This window comes from Acanthopagrus latus, chromosome 5 (genome assembly GCF_904848185.1).
Source record: "Acanthopagrus latus isolate v.2019 chromosome 5, fAcaLat1.1, whole genome shotgun sequence".
Classification (NCBI taxonomy): Eukaryota; Metazoa; Chordata; class Actinopteri; order Spariformes; family Sparidae; genus Acanthopagrus; species Acanthopagrus latus.
In genome coordinates this window covers 7394386-7414848 of record NC_051043.1, presented here as the reverse complement: position 1 = coordinate 7414848, position 20463 = coordinate 7394386, and the positions used below count along the sequence as shown (strand labels likewise).

Here is a 20463-nt window from a genome sequence, read left to right as displayed (position 1 = left end):
GAGGAGTTGGCTGGCTTTTAAACTCTGTGTGGGAGTGTCCTTACAGAGTCAGTATGGCGTTGTGAGTCATTGGTCAAACCAGCCTTCATATGAGTTTCTAAGGCTAGCTGAGCCCAGGTGTGAATGGTTTTTAAGCTGTCTGGGGAGAGAGCTCAGTACAGCACTGTAGGTGGGTGATAAGGGATGTCTTAGGCCACCTCCTCTGTTGTTTTACCATGACCTGGATGACTGCGAACCTTCATTAACACAACCAGGTAATACTGAGTTCTAAAGGCCTGAATCTGTGGGTGTCACCCTTACTGGCCTATAGATGGCGCTGAATGACTGCCTGGACATCCTGCCGCTTTACACTTCTAACTCTGAAGGGTAACTGTTTTTAATGGCCATTTAGACTGGAATATAAAATGTCATTTTTATGTTAAAACTTTGCCAAACTTACCATTTTTCTCTCATGAAGTTATAAACCTAAAATGGCATAAAATGTGTGTTCAGTTCTGTGTGAGGTGTGTCTTGTGCACTATAAAAACTTTGGATTGTTCATATTCAAAAGTATAAATAGGTTTTTTATTCACACATCTACAATAGATGCAGTAAAAGCAATGATTCAGAAGAGCTACCATACGTCAGATTAGATTTTCTAGGATTGTGTCGTATTTGTACTTCATGTTTCATCGCAATAAATTGGGCAAATAAAAGATTAGATGTGTGTATGCACAGATAATAATTTACAAAATGTTTGTAGTGAACCATGGTCAAACAAGATGATTTACAGGTGCGATCCGAGCAGTTTTTACCTGCGGCGAGGGGACATGGGTACGTCCCGATCAATGGGGCTATGAGGCGAGTAGCGTCCCGGTGGCGTTGGGGTTCTGCTGGACACAGAGTTACTTCTGTAGTCTGAAGGGGAGAACTCCTGTAGAGGAAGCGGAGGGCGACAGCAAAAGAAAAAGTGAGTAATCTTGAAAGTCTCACTTCCTGCAGCAGCTCAAAAAAAAACAACTTTGCAGCTTTAGAGTTAATGCATCTATTGAGACAGGGCGCAAGTGCTTAGATCATGATGTAATGGTTCCTGAAAAAGAGTCACAGAAAGAGCTATGCTCAGTCATCACAGAGGCAGGAAAATGATCTTGGATAAGCAGCAGTGTTGGCACTGAACAAATGTAGCGTCCTTGTTTCAGGAAGCTCTAAATCTGAGGAGACTTTATTGTATGACAGCCTGGAATAAAACACAGTCTGACACACCTTCATGGAGGATATATCCAGTCAAGATCAAAACTGGGGAGATTTATAAAAGCTTGAATGAGATCCACATGAGAACGCACCAAATACACAACGCTGGGGATCGCTCTTTCTACGTCATCACATTTGACTGAAACCTGGAGTTTCAGTTTTGAGAACAGAATAAACAATAAACGCGGTTACCCTTTGACTGAATTTGCTGCCCTGTGCTCTCACATTAAATTTCTACCGCATGAGTCACGCCCAACATTCCTCTCCTGCGGCCCGATCAGTCTCAACAATCGCAGCTACCCACATCAACATTTCTTATCTTGATTACTATTTATATACGCACTGCACTTCAGCCCCTCAGCTGATAGATGACGGACTGTCTGGCAACAGATGTTTGGCACCGACTCAACTGTTGGTCAGATAGGAAATACAGAGGCAGAATGTACTTCAATAGGTTCCAGATGCGCGGCCAATCTCACAGTTATTCATGGTAGGTAGAAACAGTATCCCTCGTCAAGAAAAGAGAGAAAAGAACATCAAACTGAACACTTTCTGTACAAGTTACACTGTTATTATGGAAGGAAACTAATAGCATAGTCTTAAGAGAATATTTGTCTTTTGACAGAAGAGGGCGCTACACACCTTCTGTACACCAGAAGCTCATAAACTAAAGGGCTCAGCTGAGGTGCTGATGCCACTCTTTATTGCAGAGACCAGAGGCAGCAGCACACAGTCACAACATTATGGGCAAAGGTTGATTTATTCAAGTTTAATTAGGTCATGAGAGAGAAGGAGTGAGCCACTAATGAAAGTGACCTCAGGCACATGTTCACACTAAACACTCTGCACACCTGGACCAAGTCTGCACAGCACATAACTCAAAGCAGACATTTTTACTGTCAGGAATCCAAACAAAGTAATTGTTTTTAACCACAACCCTGTCTGGCTCCTCACCACCTGGGATACTGACCACTTACTGGGGCTGCACATTATGACAAAGTATATATATTGAGATTGTTTAGACAAATTTTGCAATTATTACATGATTAGTGGGAATGGTCATATTTGCATCTCAATTCTATTAATTTTCACTGATAAAACTTTTGTCAGTACTACTATGATGTGATGGTATGAGATTTGCCAGGTTCTGAATCAAACAAATGTTTTTTCTTTCATCTGCAGAGCAACATTTGTAGGCAAGAACACCTGTGCAGCACTACAGAACTTCATTATGATGTTTTGTCACAAATCCAAAAACTGCAGCATCTGTGTTTTGGAAAAAAACACTTGGCTATATTGTGATTTTGACAATATTTTCATTCATTTTAGTAGTGATGGACATAAAATATTTGCCTGATAAATTATCGGCCCCAATTTGTATGTGTTATATAAGGTATGAATTAAAGTTGACAAATAGAGTTGATACAATTTAGCAGCAAGCTTCTCTAAAGTTGGTCTGCAATCCTTCAATAAACACAGAGAAGCAGAGGAAGAAGAAATCAAATATCTAATGTCAGATGACTTACTGATTTCAGTCATGAGAGCAGCTGATTATCGGTTAACGCACTTGCTGAAAAAAACACTATTGTGCAGTCCTAAACTTTATAGGCCTACCACTTACTGAAGATAATAGAGAGCCTACTTAAACCCTGCTGCAAAAAAGCAAACTAACAAAAATGACATAGTTTTAAAACTTTTGTCTCTCAACAGTTTCACAACTTCCAGTTTACCAGGAATACAAAGCTATTACTTTATTTTGGGTCTGTGCACAGTCCAGGAGCAGTTATGAATCAAATAGCCCTCAGACAACTCAAAAGTCTCAAGAGTAGAACTTTCACAATAAAGCTCACAAGCTTTTCTCCCTCAACTGTCTCCAGCTGGCATCAGTGTCAAGCGGCCTCCATCCAAACGGAGAAATGTCTCCACCCGGCCCTTTGAACTGGTACACGCCTGTGACTCAAGCTGGAGCTGATGTTGGAGCTCCAAGCTGACACAGTGGCACCGATGGAGTCAAAGATTTGTGTGTCCAGTGCCAGCAGCACCCGCTTCCAATTCAGCAGCTCTTTGAACAATGTCTCTGTTCTCAATTGAGTCCAATTTTCCTCTTCTTTTTCCTCAGCGAGTGGGCAGATTAGCGGTGCGTGCCAGGAAGCCTTTACCAGAAACGATCATAGGGACATCTCCCTGCGATTCCTCCCAGGATAAACCCAGCATAATGACTGCAGGCTCATAACAGCACATATTCCATATCATCAGACCACAAGGATAGAGACATCCATGTTCTCTCCTGCTGTGAACCAATCTCAAGAGCATATACCTGATAGACATACATGCTTTAGGGATTCTTTCAGGAAAACCTAGTGAAGCCACACAGTATGTGTATGTGAATCCATACTAATGCAAACCAAGCCTATGTTATATAAGCGTCTGGCTACTGAGCGTGGATCTTCATGCTCTCCAGCAACAGAAGAATTACGGGTAAAATCACAACTCTGATCTATGAGACTCAAGAGGAATGCAATGAAGTAAAGAAAAACAAAAGGGAAGAGGGAGAGAGAGTAAAAACAAGCGCTCCACTGTGACAGGGAGTATGCAGCTGTGATTGAGTTTGACCTTAGCAAGTTCAAAAAAACTTTGTCTGCACCACCAGAGCATTTCTCCCACAACAATCATCTGTTCTACAGTCTCCGATGCCAGCCTTTTACAGCAGTAACCATGGCACGGCTGGCAGCGGCCGTAAGCTGGGCTCCCCCAAAATCCTCACTGCTGCATTGTGAGCCATCACACCATTACACACGGCTGATCTCAGGCCTACAATGCGTTTGGTAAACCTCGCCATGGAAGTGCCAACAATGCCCCAATGTCTCATGCACCAACAAACTTTAGGGAGGGGCACAGGCGAGCTGAGGGAAGCCTGTTATTTGGTTCAGAGAGACCACTGACAAAAATCAGCCAACTCTTCCTGGTTCCTGTGGCTGGAGAGAGGAGGAAGCTCTGATTAAAGCTGCATTAAACTTTAATCAGGAGCTCACAGTCAACATACCCAGAATCATTAGGCCAAATCAAGTCCACTGCACTGGTCTTGACCTGCATATACAATAACATATCTGACCTGTGTGAGTTTATGAGTACATTCAAAACACTGAAATACAACCCCTCATTTTTTTTAAGTGAAAAAACTGAACATTTTTGAATATTAAGGTAAGCGATGTGTCTTGTCTGGTTTAACTATAATAGTTCTTTAGGGAGTACATCACAACCTCAACCTCAAAGTCATGTGTTTGGTTAAAGTCATGAAAAACAACCCCCAAAAAGTAAAGTATTATGAATGGATATGATTTTCTGAACAAACTTAGTTATGTACTTAATATTACATTTTGAAACCAAGTTTTTCCAAGTTTTGATGTTGAAATCTGTAAGATTTCTGCGGGATGAGTCCCTCTGCAGCGGCAAGACATCTGCAGCAAAGATGGCAGACTAGTTGTCTGCTGTTTATTTGAATCATCCATCCACCCATCCATTTTCTCTACCCGCTTTTATCCCTGGCAGAGGGGAGGGGGCTGGAGACTGTCTCAGCACCGAATGTGTGAGCTGACCTGACAAACCAGTCAGTCTAATTTCTCAAAGCAACAAAATCAATCAATTGTGCTGAATTCTGTGTTTAAATCTGTCTACAAAACACTTTTTAACAGCGATTTATGGATTTAAAACCATTAGGGATACCAGCTTTTATTACCATTACCGTTTTATCAAAATGTCCTTTGCTGCTCTAAAGAGCGACTTCGGATGACTGAACTTAAATGTCATGCTTAGATTGAAGTCATTTAGTGTGACTGGCTTATGTTCAAGAAAAGGCACATTACGGGAGGGAAAAACTGTCAAAAATGCAAGAGAGTCAATTTAAAATGAAAACAAGCCCCTCGTCTATGATTGGCCACTTCAAGACACAAACAAACAGGAAATGGTGAGCTGAAGTGAGGGCAGCTGTTTCAGATCAAGACCCATGGGAGACGTTGGGGACAGTGCCAGTGGAGGAGCCTTCAGTCTGGCTCCAAGCAAGCCACTCTGCATCATCATCATTACCACCCTGCAGCTTCAATTACAGGGCATGGACAAGCAGCACACAGCAGCGATGCCGAGGGGAGTTCTTATTTTGGGAAACTTGGTGCTGCTGCAAGAAAGTGCTATAACTGCTCATTCACTGTCTCCACAACAGACATGACTGCTGTAGTACAATGAGGAGGGGGGACACACGAGCAGACATCCTGGGCTGGGTAATAATCAGCGCTGTGTACACTGTTTCCTATCCAGCAGTGTGCATTGGTGGAGGTCCTGAGCAAAGACCTGAGGCTGATGGTAACCTACTCGTTATCCACTGTCACTGATGGACCCTGCCTTGTAATTATGTCTGAGCAGTGGTGCGTTGCTGTGCGCACATTCTGTAACAAAACACAATGTTCGCCGGGACATTGTTTTATATCAAAATTTATCTCATTAACATTCTTGACCTTTATTACTGCCTCATATCCCACTGCAGCTGCTTTATGGAAGGTCTGATCGGAACAATGTGACTCACCCAGGGCGCTGATGGGAAAACTGACTACAGCTACATGAATTTTCAAGTCCAACATTTAACACTTTTGTTACTTGTAAATGATGGCAGAATTTGAAGGTGGCTCCAAAACCATAGGGGGCAGTGTAACTGCTGACTGCTGCTCACTATACTCTTTGCTGTAGCTATCTTTGGCTGTGGCGACTACCTGCCATGAGAAAGTAGCTCAGTTAGCTGTGGAGGTAAGTGGCCCTATTGGCTGTACACACTGCAACCTCTGATGACGGAGGGTGTCACTGCAGGGAACAGGGCTCAGTTAGCAGGGCAGGACACCACCCTGCGACGGAACACAGCTCTCGAGACCAACAGATGCCAGTCTGAAGACAAGGGATGGAGGTGATTTACAGTGGTCCTGATCAGGAATATGACACAAAGAGCGAAAAAACACAACAGGCATAAACAGGAGAGGTGTGAAGCGGCAGATTAAAGAGAGAGACAGAATATTTTCACATCTTACTCTGAAAAAAATGTTGTTTTTTTTTCCCCAACCAAAACAGAGGTGATAGGGGGAAAACAAACTAGGACTATTTTGGTCAGTTTTACTTTGTTCATGTCAGATTTGAATGAAATTTGTTTTATGATAAGTTAAGGAAATTGAACTTGTCTTACTTTAGTAAAAGCAAGAAACTTCATTTCAGGAGATATACATGAATTTTTTCCTTTTACTAAGGAAAATGTGTGTAGTTTTATTATTTTCATATATCCGATCAAGTAGCGACCTTACTGGAAAAGGATCAAGATGTTTTAAACCTCAGGGCAGGCTTCATTCAACCTTTATCAAAAAAGAAATGTAAAGCTCTTCATAAACAGTACCCAGTCACTACAAGAAGTGAGCTTTTAAAGTCAAGCTCAATCTTCTCTATCCTCTCTAAGTCTTTGAACATAAAAATCCTTGTGCAGCGTTCAATAACAGGGAATAAAAGAGACAGATCTTCGTGATGCCGGTGCTAATACTGTACCTCCCCCTCTCCAGTTGTTCACCGCGGCCACACACCATCAAACTGCCTCAGATATAAACCATATGGATAAGATTAGAGGCCGACTGAACAGCAGAGGGATGAAGACAACAGGACGACAGTCAGTAGACAGTAATTTCTCTGTAAGCTGTCGCCGCTGTCAAATGAAACAGGGCTAAATTGACTTTTTTTTTGTCTCCTGCCTGTGAGAATTTTTTTCTTTTAATCGCAACTCAATAACAGCTCAGAAAAGACACATTAATGATACACCGGACTGTTTAAAAGTAGATGCAAGTGGAAATGTTTAGCAAAGCAATTTCTGCACTGTAATGCTCATGATGAATGTGGATGAACCCGATTGTGTGTGAACTGTAATGGCACAGTAAAGACTTTGAGACCCCCGAGACTAGCCAAAGCCGTCTCATGTGATCATAGTGTAGGTGGTCTGAGGGAGGCACTCACTCACCCACACTGCCACCAAAAAGTCAGAGACACAATGAGGAATGAGAACCGAGTCTGAGCGTTTATTTATCCGAGAAGGGTGCTACAAGCAACGCATTTTTCATCCCTATTAAATTCCCCACAAGGCTCCGACTGCAGCAGCATATCAAGCCCATTAGACATCTGGAGTTCATTATGGTTGGACTCAACTCGCTGGACTTCATGATACTTTTAATTTACAGTCGCCGTGGATGCCTCCTTTCATATGCATCAAATAAAGCGCAGTAACCATCGAAAGAAGCTGACTTTCAACTCAAAAATGTCGAAGTTGGGAGGTCTAGATGTGGTGCCACTTTTCACAGCTCATCAGTAAAAGTCCCTCCATAACAAGGTGACAGTCAGAGCTCTAATGGTTAATGATGACAGCAGTAAATAGAAACAGTCTGGTGCGTCTCTCTCCAGTTTCACACAGAAACACAGTAACTCTACTGTATAACATAATACTATAACTTGTAATGCAATACAACATGATGGAGTGTAGCCCGATGCTCATATTTCTACAGGAATTTCCGTGTATGGCTAAAACATAAATCCAAAGTGTCAGCAAGACGTGCCTTTATGGGGTCTCGGTGTAGCAGAATTATTCTTCGGCGTTAACTGCAGATGCCATTTTACTAGCTTAACAATTATGATTTATGACCAACAAATGCAGCCATAGTAACCATTACCCTCAAACGTAGGTGTTGTCCTGTGTAAAACTAGGGGAATATACGCTGACATGTCTGTTTTTGCTGGCACGAACACACTGAGGGGCAGTTATACACGTCGTTCCCTTGACAACAACTTTTGGAATGTTGACATACCGCTCAACCACCTTCGTAAACAGCAGCAACTAGTAAAAAGGCCCATCTCTCCCGGCCAACATTTCCCCATAAAACTTGCAGGGCCGAGTGTCCCCATGAGTGCGCCCGGGGGCTTTGGAAAGCACGGGGAATCAAAAGTGCCCCAGTTTGCTTTTCCACTCTGGGGGAAAGAAAAACACGCGTGCTGATCAATCAGCGGGGATGAGGAGAGGCATGCCGCCCGCACTGGGGCCACAATGGACCCCGAGCTTAACGGCGACGAGTCCACGTGAAAAGACCTCACACTGTCCAGTCACAGAGCTCACTGTGCAGAGAAGAAAACATCCCTCCACCGTGGCCACAGCCAGCTCGCTCCCCTGACACTAGCTTGGCTTAGCAAAGCGCCGACCTGCCAATCCAAACAACAGCCCCGCTCATGTCAGCCCTGAAATAGCACATCATTCCAAGCCATCATCGTCAAGGAAAAGTTATGCATGTCTACATTTAGTGCTGGAGGAGAGGCAGCTACAGGTGAGGCGCATTTACCTCAGCAACTCTCTCAAAGTAAAGTCTCGGTAATAACCGCAATCTTCAACCAGCAGTGCGTGCAATATAAAGTTTTACATTCTGGTTCCATTTAAAAAACATAAACTTAGTTCTATTCCTGCATGCCAAGTCACCAGTTCTGGCTCAAAGCGCTGACCGCAGCTTTGCACTCTAGTCCACCACAACCTCCAGAATAGTGCAGGACGAAGCCAGCCGCTGGCGTGTAGGCTGGGCTGCTCTGAGGAGAACGGTGGAGATGTATGGAATAGAGGATGTATGGATAGACTTACCCTGCCCTCTCTGGATAAAGAGCTTACTGACACATGTCATGCAGCCAAGGCCACTCCGCCCAATATAGCATAAAGAGGAAAGGCTGGGTTTGCACTGAGTGTCACCCTGCAGGAGCTGGCCATCCTACACTAGGAGGGATGTATTTATAAAGCAACCACCCTATCCCAGCACAGGATCCTGCAGCCCACTGAGGCAACCCTCAGGAACCTCAAAGTGCAGCAACTGCAAACCCAGACATGGAGCCTGGTCCTAATGGCCCAGTGATGGGTCAAAGCAGTTTGGTTTTGGCCCTGTGCATCGCAATAGAGATCCTGTTGTGGTCATTTCTTGATGATATAAACAGATGCTCTGAATCATGACGGTGGCCGGCCAGTTCAGATATAATCTCATGCCTGACTTCAAGGAATCCAGGATGCCTTTGCTCCTTTTGTCATGGTGGTGAGCTGTTATTAAATGGTATTAAAGTCAGTGAACACAGGCAGCCACATCATGGCAAGAAAAAACAAAACAAAAACTGCAGCATACAAAGTAACACCTAGTAAAGAAAAAGTTATACGTATGGACTCCTGCAGGAGTTTTTCATGTCTACAGCAATGCATTTTAAATGTCTGCAGTTTTCTTTAAATGTTTCTCTAATGAAGGTCGGAGGTCAGGGTAAGCTGGTGGGTTGATACTGTAAGGAATGCTTCCTGCAACAGGACCACTGATTAAAAAGGTCACTTGCAGTATTCAACACACGACCCTTTAAAGCTTGATAGAGATGTACTGGATCAACATCCTGAACAACATTCATTCACATGGCCAAATGTTTGTGGTATGGGAAATGTAAAGGTCAATGTAGACATTCTTGACCCAGGGGAAATTTGTGTTACAGTCAAGTTTAGATGCACTAACCGCAACAAAAACAGAGAGAATTCCCATAAGCACTGAGCATGGAAAGCAATGAAAGAAATGTGCAGAAAAGGCCCAACACTGGTCGATGAAGATGTCTTTTGTAAGTCAAACCCAGGAACTGCATTGTCTAATACTTCTAATGCTTTTCATGTTATAATTAATATGCAGGCAATTTGGACTCATAATGAGGCACAAAGGACGTAGCTGTGTTGGAGCAGCCTCCAGGCTGAGCACAGTGGTGTGATGGTTTAAGTACAGTTTGGGAATGTCAGCAGGCTCCCTGGTGTCCACTGCGCTCCACCCCGACCCCCGTCTCTTCCAGCTCCCATCACACAACGACAGGCCTTGTGACGCGAGGGGGGAAAAAGCAGCAGCAGCCTTCCACAGCCTCTGCCATAACAGCCACTATTGTACACAGGCTTTTTCTCAGGACATCCAACACCCTAGAAAATGGGGGATCCTGTTGCGCATCCCACTCTCCACACTCAGGGAGCAAAAACAGGGGTGGAAAAGCCTTTTAGGAGCTTTTCAGAGAGGCTGATCACCTGATACAGCAGCACTCTGCACTTCTCAGGCAGGACAGAGGCCCTTGTCATGGAGGCTCCACATCTCAGTGCTCACTGGGCTGCTGTGTTCCTGCCAGCCTGAGCTGCATAATGCACAGAGTGCCCATGGCAGGCCTCTTCCCAGCCATTTCCCCACCGAGCGCTCTGAAAGAACTCCACTCACTAATCACAGCGCTGCGGCAGGAGGCTCGTCACCACTTTAAAACCAGGGTAGACATCCCTCGGAGGATGGGGTCAGCCAAAACCCCAAACTCTCATCCAATAGGCTGGATGATGGTAAACACTCAGGCTGTCAGGCACAGAAGGCAGAGCAAACAGTCCAAAACAGGTTTAAAAAGTAAAAAAACGGTGGACAGGGCAGTGATTACACGGCTCAAATTGCAGTCTTCTGAAAACATACAGTTTGATATTAATTCAAACATACTGACGAACAGTTGAAAAAGCCAAAAAAGGCAAAGTTGATATTGGAGCAGCAGGAGATAAAAGGAATGTAACAACTCCCAGAGGATATAAATGATACAGATTCCAACACTGGAAAAATGAGAGAACAGGGTGAATTTAAAAATGGTACGGAGAATGGGAGAACAAGCGACTCCATAAATACCACAAACACGTGAGGCCGTCCTGGACGGACAGCTGTGACATGAGCGCGTTCATTCCTCTCACTGATGGAGCTCTCGGCCACAACACAGCTCCTAATGTGTTTTTTGGTAGGCCAACACGGAAGTGTGCTCCGCCATGGTTTGCTGGCCGCAGCCTCACTATAACTCCACAGTGGGTTGTTGAATGTGGTTTGGGATTGATGCTGAAAACATCAGCATCTGTACTTAACAACGGCTTACAATGCCTGCAGTGAGGAATAATACGACAACATGTCATATCAATAAGATTAATTGAGCATGTGTGAACAGACATGATATCGGAACCAATGGACTATCCTCTGATGACTATTAAGCCTGTGAAGACAAAAATCTATACTGTAGGGCTTCCATAGCCAGTGGATAGTGGATATCAGACCAAGACTTCCTCTTCCTTGGCCAGTCATTGTTTATTGTCTGATCAGCAACTTGAGAAGTGAAAATGAAGTTGAGTCTTAATTTATCTGCATATCTGCAAAGCTAATGACTCGTCAGACGATTGCCGATGGGTTCTGAGATTGCATCTTGGACAAGACGTTCCTCTTATCGTGCTCTCCACACGGGCTGCTTACCTGCGTTCAAAGACACCCGGTTTGAACATGACTGGTCAACACTGGGACAAAAAACTGAAACCAGAACTCTTACAATATGAACATCTTGTCCTGTTTCTGATTAATAAGGCTTTTCAATTGCACATTTCCATGTTGGAGGTCAGAGTACAATGGAATGCAGCATTTCTCTTTTGTCTGGGTCAATCTCCAAAAACACATTATCCTTAATATCCCATGATGCAACTCATCTCCTCCACTTTCCATTCTGCGTGGTTAATACTCATGTTGATCAAACTGAGGCCGAGTCATCTCCTTCGTGATGAGCAAAGTGATGTTCATGTATAAAACACCCTTCACAACACTCACCATTGGAATCTGAAATGGGTCATTTACAATTACTTTCCAGCCGGGGGGGGGGTCGCAAAGCACAGACAAGCTAATTCACTTCCAAGTGTGAAGGACTTGACACTAGACAACTTTATCATCTTCAGTCTGGCCTACTGTCTGCCTGAGGCATCTGTCCTCAAAATGAACATCACATATCACACTCATGTCAGTTGCATCTGCCTTAACAGTGAGCCAGTCAGAGAGCTGATTCATGTCTGCACACACAGACACTCTGCACACACTCCCTGCCCTAAAACAACTTGGCTGGAGACAACATGCCATGTGGCTTTGCAGTCACATCAAATTAGTTATTAAGGGAGACTTTTGTCTTGGATTCCCTAAAGACTATACTTTGCTGGGATCAGCTTTCACAGCCGTCATGACTAAGATGAGCATTTTATTTCAAGAAAGACTGGTCATGATCTGCAGCAAAAGCAATGACAGCATCCTCAGAAGAGCCACTTGAAGCCCAGTTACATCATGGCTAGACTGGTTCATCTGTCTCCCACCGGGAAACAGATGAAAACTGCTCTGACGTAAGCCACCACCTTCAGAGAGTGGACACCGCTGTGAGTGACAGTACATCTGAATCCCATTTAACATGTAAACAACACCAAGAATCCAAAACTCCAGGAGCAATGTTTTAAAAAAAGGACCTTCTCATCCAGCGGCTTCTTAGAAGCAACCCTTGAATGTTTTGAAGTTCAAACCTCTGCATATTTATCTGACATTATGTCCAGAATGATAAAAATGGCTGGAATTCCTTGTGTCGATACAAAAGGTCTCGTATGTTTTTTCCTGTTCTGTCAGCTCACATGTTCTGTCTTCAGTGGGACCCAGGCTTGAGACGAAACATGTAGGCATAGCTGGAATAGCTCATGATGAACTTTCCCACAACAATTTCTCTCTTTAACTCACTGAAGTCTCTCCAGATGCCAGAGTCCCCCTTCTTGGTTTTGTTGCAGGACTGGTAAATAAGGACAGCATAGTTAAGCTGTGGTCTCATGATAACCCCTGTCTGTATTTTATTTGCCTCCCATACTTTACCTCTTACTGAGACTAATGAGCCTCCACTCAGACAACCAAAGGTTAAGGCCATTGTTTTTGACAGAAAGTAATCATTTTTTTCCTCTATGGCAGGCTCTGCATGAAACAGCTCCAGACTGTTGCTCAGCTTAATGTCAGATATTTTCAAAGACTGACCTTTGAAGTTTATACACTCCCTGCTGTAAAAATGTCAACCCTCCTCTCTGTATCCTGCCTTTACTGTGGACTCCACATACAGCACGCTGGAGTCCACAAACCTTTTGTAGGGCATCTTCTATGGCATCGGAGGGAAACAATTCAAGAGGAAAGGCAGAGATTTCAAGTGTTATTCTTACAGTCTGGGACAGTGCAGCCAAATAAATATACACACACGAGGACAAAACCTTCAGCTGTACAGACAAAGTGAACTGCAGCTACAGATAAATCACAGATTGACTTTGTGAGGACTAAAACATTTTTCTTAACAGCTGCATGCATTTGTCGGCTATATTAAACTCCTAGATCCTAAACCTGCATGCCTGCCATGAATCCTCATGACAACTTCCCTGAGGCCAAAGAGACATTTTTAGATTTCTTCTTTTGTCCAAAACCCAAAGACACATTTTCATTTGACAATGACAAAGCAAATCCTTACATTCAAGCAGTTTGAATGAAATCATTTTTTGCTTGAAAAACGACTTGCGAGTGCAGCTTTCGCACACCTCAGACCATACTCAGACCTTCATCAGGTTATCTCCTGGTTAAGAGTCTTTTTCCGGCTTGAAAAATTACTACAAAATATGAATCCATTATCAAAATATTTGGCAACTGATTTTCTTTCTATCAGCTCGACCAATCGTAGCTCTAGTGCAAAGACAGGAACACAACAAACTGCTCTCTCATGTCTCCTCTCAGAGGAAACCATAATTTCATGCTCACTAGGAACCAATTTTCCATATCTAATTAAAGACACTTTACAGTTGGAATTCAGCTGCTTTTCTTTAGCAGGGTAAACAGTCAATGTTAGGCAACTTTCTACTGCACATCTCAGAAAGTTCAGGCAGCAATATAGGATCTGGCCGGTTTAAAGAAACAACTAACCTGTGACAGTGGTCTGGACAGTCTGTGACTCTTCTCCTCTGGAGACCATGAGCGCAGCTGGACACTGTAACATCGAGACAACAGAGAGTCAATGATACATACGGTATGTATGATTTTAGGTTGGGCATATGATTATAGAAACCATGAGACAGACAATAATGTCAACCCTCTGACATTTTTCAAAACTATCAAGTTGTCGAGTACTTTAATATCTCTGGATGCATTGTTACGCTTTTGTGGCCGTATCTGACCATTTTGCAATCAATCAACTACACAGATTAACTGCAATACTATACTTTTTCATGACTTTTTGCATTACTGTGATCAAGTATTTTGATTTGTCAGGTATTTGCTGGATGACTTAAAAACAAACATTCTCGTAATTTCAAGTTTGACTTAATTCAGTTCAGTTATTGTGGTCATCAGTTTTCTATCTATTATTTGAGCCTTCAAATGCAGTACACTCACAATATATGTTGATATTAAGACTGAAAGTTACACGTGCATACACCACATTGATATTTGCTTAAACATATTCCAGTTCTGCAGGTTTCCCACAGGGATCTGCCCAAGTTCAAATTTGATGAACCAATAAACTTGTTTATATTATATTTATATACTGACAATATTATCCACTGAAACACTGATTTACAGTGAATTTGATAGAAAAACAGCAGCTTCATCAGTCCAAATGAGGGTGAAAACTAGAGTATAAACTTTGACCCATTAAAAGTTGTCCAGGAGAGTCAACAAACAGCTGTTAGAGATCGTGGTGAACGTTCCACATTCTGCCTTTTGTTGAAGTGAATGCAAACGGTGGAATGTGATATCCTGTGCATATCCTTTGTTACTACAGTACAATCCCATGGCTCCACTTTCTGTCTGTTATTCCCATACCTATTGACTCTGGCCTGTTGTGGAGTCAAGAGAGCACTTGTTGCAACCTTTTGTCCAGATGTAAGCCTATTTAAGCAGTGAATGGACGGGTTTCTGAAAAAGACTCAACTGTCCGTCTGAAATGTCGAGGCTCTAAGACTTTATCTTAGACCCTGTTCAAGCCGAAAGAATTTATTTCTAATCTCGTCTTTCAGGCCGATTGTCCGAGCTATAATTTACAAGTAACCAAATCTCATGTGTGTAACTTCAAATAGTTCAACTCTTTGCATTCGCTAGCACATTAACAACGCAAGAGTGGACAGGCTAGATGAGGTTTTCAGTATTCAGTGGTCAAAACATGGATGCTTCATTTAAAAACAGGATTTTAAACAGTATACCAGACCCAAAGATGGCACCTATTCAGTCCAATAAGAATTGCTCACTGGTACATATGATGAAAGTATCCAAAGACTTTACATTGGGATGACGACACATACTTTAAATTGATTTTCTTGGATTGAGGAAGGTTTTACAAATCTAAAAACTCCATCGGTCAAAAATTCTGAATAACTTGACCTTGTTTGGAGCTCGAGGTGACCTGTCAATAGTTTTAGTCTTTAGCTCTGTGGGGGGAAAAGGATCATTTTACTTCAGTACCACGAGCGGCCACTGGCCAGAATAAGAAGCAAGGCTGAGCGGCACTGCTGCATCCTCTTTATAATTATTTATCCATGGACCAGCAATTCCAAATGCTGGAAGCAAGCTAATATTAAAGTTTCATGTTTTGAATGTTTCTTTAGGTTAATTCCAAACTTTGCGGTCCACAGCACAATTTTACTGAGCTTAAAAGGTGCAGGGTTGCATCTGCCTCAAGAAACCACCTTTGGCATGAGATAGTTAAAGACAGCAGATGTCTGAATGTGCAAACTTGGATCCAGATGAGAAATGAAAAAAGATCCAGTCAGAAGCCTTTTAAAACCATTTTTCTCTAAGGTTTCCTGCACGGACATGAGTTGAGTATCGTTTTGCAACACACACTTTTGAGAGGGAGACAGGGGGGTTGTACTTTGGAGAGGGTTCATCGAAGGCACGGCGAGGCTCAACTCGCTGAGGTAAAACAGGTGATGGTGAAACAAATTAATGCGGCCGGCCCCACATGCCATTAAATATGCATTGCGGCCACTTCATTTGAATGATTTCTGTCGGATATGTAATAAAACCTGATGTGATCTGCGTCCCTGAACATTGAAATGTTCAAGTGAGCTACCTCTTGTTGATGGTGGGTGTCAGTATCTCCCTCTTCCCGTTGGGGCTGGCAGGAGGATGTGGTGAATAAGGTCCGGGTGACAGCGACGCCGGGCTGGAGATGGTGTACTCGCTGTAGTTCTGATTCTCATCTCGACTCACTATTACTGCCTCCTGCAAAACATGTCATTGCGTTAGTATCTGCTGAACGAAACTCGATCTTCACAACTGCATTTTTGCGAGGCTTAATTGAGAAACATAAAAATGACACCTGTGAGAATGTCAGCGCAAAGGAGGAAACGCTGCATCCTGAAACAGGAGTACGTATTTTGTCTTCAGTATCACCATGTAGTGTAGGTGGTGCTTTGGGATTCATGATCTCCATAAAACTCAGGAACAAGCACTAAATCATAACAATGTCTTGTATTGCTTCCATCTTGAGGACGGTGAAAACAGCCGATATGTGATAAACAGATGTGTGATGGATGCATTAGTAAAAATGATGGGTCACACCCTGTGCAGCTAAAACAGGACCTTATCCAAATCAAAGAGGCAGTAATGAGCAATCATAAAGTCCAGTAATCAAGACCTACGACACCGACCTGGAATCGTCCAGTGAGCTGCTCAGGGGTGGTGATGCCGTTGGTTTGTCCGGGGCTGGGAGGTTCAGGTCTTGAAAGACAGAAAATATAGAATCCAAAGTTTAGCATGTGGGATAACGCCGCCATATCATCATAGCTGAACTAAAAAAAATCAAAAAACATCAAAACAGGGCAGTATAGAAGTTTGCGTTAAATCAAAAAGGTCTAAATGACATTTGGTCAAGCTGATGTACTCAAAATAATCTATGTAATGTGTTCAAGAAGTTGAAGGAAAAATGCTGAGTGAGGAGAAGCTAATCCATTTTCTATGGGTCATAAATCTGAGTAAACTTCATTTTTGGACACCCCTCCTGCTGGAGTCCTGGCGAGCGTCCACTGCTATGTTTCCATGAATCTTCATGATTGCTGCAGAAGACGAGCGCTGTAGACTTGGTCCCCCTTTTCAAAATATTCTCTAGATGGATCTCATCTTTCCAACTAGTCACTTTTGTTTGACGTTCTTAAATAGAAAACACACTTTGTAAGCAATTCCATCATTGAATTTGGAGGGGAAAATATGGGCAGTATAAGCGCCAATGCAAACACACAGTGCCCCCCTGGCTGCAGAACCTAAGGCTGACTGGCTTTCAGTTGAGCCCGGGGTAATGAGGCACACAGGAAGGCCTGGATGCCTGTGGTAAATCACCCAGAAACACACCTCTCATGGCCCGGGCTCCAAATATTGTTTACAAGAAAGAGATGGCGAGAAGATGAAAGCTGATACAGCTGCCATAAGATGTTTCTTCCCATAGGAGAGATATTAATGTGGCAGGTCTGAAAAACTCATTACTATGAATTAGGAACACGCTCACCTTGTGCTGTAAACTTTCTACCATGTAGACAAGAACACCAGAGGAAGTCAAGGTCTTTAGACACTGAGACGTGTTTAGGTCAATGATCAGATCAGTGTCTATTCTAATCTATAACCTCCAGGTACAAGTGTCCTAAACAGCATTTTTCTTCAGAAGCACATTCTTCTAATCGTGACTTTAAACCATGGGGATGTGAAACTGGCATAAATCAGCACTTGAAACCGTTTGCTGATACTTGCTGTTCACAGCTGTCATGGAGGGGACCTGGAGTTAACCTGCCAGAGGCAGATTCCTCAAATGTGTGCATTGTGAGAATACCTCTCCATTCTCAGAGCTGCAATATTTACAAGAACACTGAGCAGAGTTCAAGAGGATTCACACTCAAAAGAAAATAGGCACATCCTTTGAGTAAAACTGTGATTAGATGATTTTCAAAGATATTGCGGTTGAGATAAGAGCCACGATTTTAGTATTAATGGTCATTTTTCAGACCTGATGATGAACGAAGAAAACAAGGCCAAATGCTTGATGTGGGCTGAGAAATACCACAATTTCAAAGGTGATGATGTAAGTTTACTACTGTATATTGTGACACATTTTCCATCACCAAACAGCTAGAATTCGTTACTGACTTGGTCATGAAGCCACTGCTTTATAGAATGTTTAACATTTGTTTAATTTGTGCTTGTATAATAGACCGGTTCTGGTAATGCTGCCGAAGTGATCCCTTTGTTCAATACTTTGTTTTTTTTTAAACTCCAAAAACACTTCATCAGCAACTCTGAGGAAAAAAAAGTTAAATCTGCAAATGTTTCTGGAAATGTAATGCCAAGTTTTGATACCTCACAGATTTTTGGTCCTCTCTTTTTTTATTTGAAATGGTTTTTTTGGCATTTTGCGCAATATAAAAAAAACTGACCTTCTGTTATTCTCCCGTTTAGGTTTGATCGCTAGCACTGCTGCATTACTGCTCAAGCAAGAGTCAAATGCAGTCAGGTTTGTGTTTGTCGTCGTAGCACCAGCACCTCCAGTGCATTTTTAATTTTTCATAATCAAATGAGATAATATCACAGTCTCAGCACCAACGAGAGAAACTCTAATCTACTGTTCCAGTTCAACTGTGTGGTAAAGCTATACCCATCAGGAGCAGAGAGCCAGGGGATCACAGAAGGACGAATGCTTTAATCATCGTGACATCATCCGTGAGACATCAATGAACAATGAGGTCCAAACAAGAAGCCGTAAACAAAGCCTAACTAAAAAGCTTGAAGGGTCAATGACAAGACAGTGATGGTGCGGTGGCTTTGTCATGTAAAAATAACCCAGTTAGCGAAGTCTGGGATGAGCACTTTGGATGCAGCAACAACAAAGCACTACGTCTGTATACAGCAGACACGCCTAAAAGAAAACTCTTCTGTGCAGAATGGCTGCTGCCAGCCTCTACACCATCTGTGTGATGACAGCCAGTACCCACATCACTGCTGGTTTGATGTGAACAGACTGCCAACCAGATGTTTTGCTGGAAAAAGGGGACGTGCTCAACTCAAACAAAGCAAAGAGCAAATTAAAAATTACAGATTTGTGCGACTCAATTACAAACCTCTTACGAGACAATCTAAAAGTAATCTATATTTGTTGCTTGACGAGTGGCACTGAGACAGGAGCCTGTGAGGTACATTAAGGTCTCGGTGCTGAGAACCGCTGACAGATAACAGAATGGGATTAAAGACATGGCAGAAGTACACAGTGGCATTGTTCTGGGCAAGCAAGGGGTTATGCTGTTGTTTCTGGCCCAGTGGGAGACATGAGGTCAGCAGGAAAAAATTCACTCACATGGACGCAAGACATCCAAGGAGGAAGTATGGGAAAATACACGAGCGTGAGAGTGTGTGTGTGTGTGTGTGTGTGTGTGTGTCTGGGTGCAATAAGAGAGAATGATTAAGAAAGAGGGGCAACAGTGTCAAGAAATGAGAATTTAGAGAGGACCTTTTAATCAAAATGCCAGCCAAGAGCAGCCCTGGCTCAGAGGAAAACCTTTTAAGTAGCCAACTCCCCGTCATCCAACATGGCCTTGGCAAATCTCAAAACGATGTTTATTAAGAAGGACCAGGGAAGGGAACTGTGTGGCTCTCGTACATGCTGGCATTTCCCCTGATTACAATCACTTGTTTTGTTTGTACAGTGCTCGCATGATAAAGTCGAAAACAGTGTAAATGGAGATGGGCGCTGGGGCGATTGTGGTCTTGGCACGAACACAGAGAATTAGGGACATTAAAGATATGCATATGGGGAACCATGCAGAGGAAGGCTGCATGGCACTGTATTGTTCAGGCCTCCAACTCTGAGCCTCAGTTTGCTTCATACCTTGGTTACTAAGCAAACAAAAATAAATAAACACTTATTTTAAGGGCAGTCTTGTGCAATAAAATGTGTTTGAAAAGTTGGTAGAAATGGAAGCCCTAAATGAGCAGCTCTGAATGCACCATTTAGAGCATCAGTCAGTCAACAGAACCAGGCTGCTGTTTGGAGCAGGCCGTCACAGAGTGAGAACGAGGTCCAACAGTCCAACAAAACTCAAATTTTGAGAAGACAAAGGACTCCAATTTAAGTATCATTTGATGACTGATGGTCACGAGCTGAAACACATCGGTCTAATAATAAAGTTACTCTATATACTACAAGTGTTGCTGGAGCTTTTGAGCTCTTTAGACTTCTCCTTCCTTTCACAATGCACCTAGGGAGTAGGTGAAGTTGAGCTGTAAACACTTTCTCGACTTGTAAAAATAAAACATGTTCCCATCCCTTTAA

The 20463-nt window shown here is 42.9% G+C and overlaps 1 protein-coding gene across 1 annotated transcript in view; it reads right to left on the bottom strand.

Annotated features, from left to right (window-relative positions):
- pdlim2 (PDZ and LIM domain 2 (mystique)) overlaps positions 1-20463 on the bottom strand; it is a 45263-nt gene that overhangs the window by 9212 nt on the left and 15588 nt on the right. The window contains exons 4-7 of the mRNA XM_037097474.1: positions 16805-16874; positions 16225-16376; positions 14082-14145; positions 795-913 (exon numbers count right to left, since the gene is read on the bottom strand). Coding sequence (XP_036953369.1) covers positions 795-913; positions 14082-14145; positions 16225-16376; positions 16805-16874 — 405 coding nt within the window. The remainder of the gene's footprint in view (positions 1-794; positions 914-14081; positions 14146-16224; positions 16377-16804; positions 16875-20463) is intronic.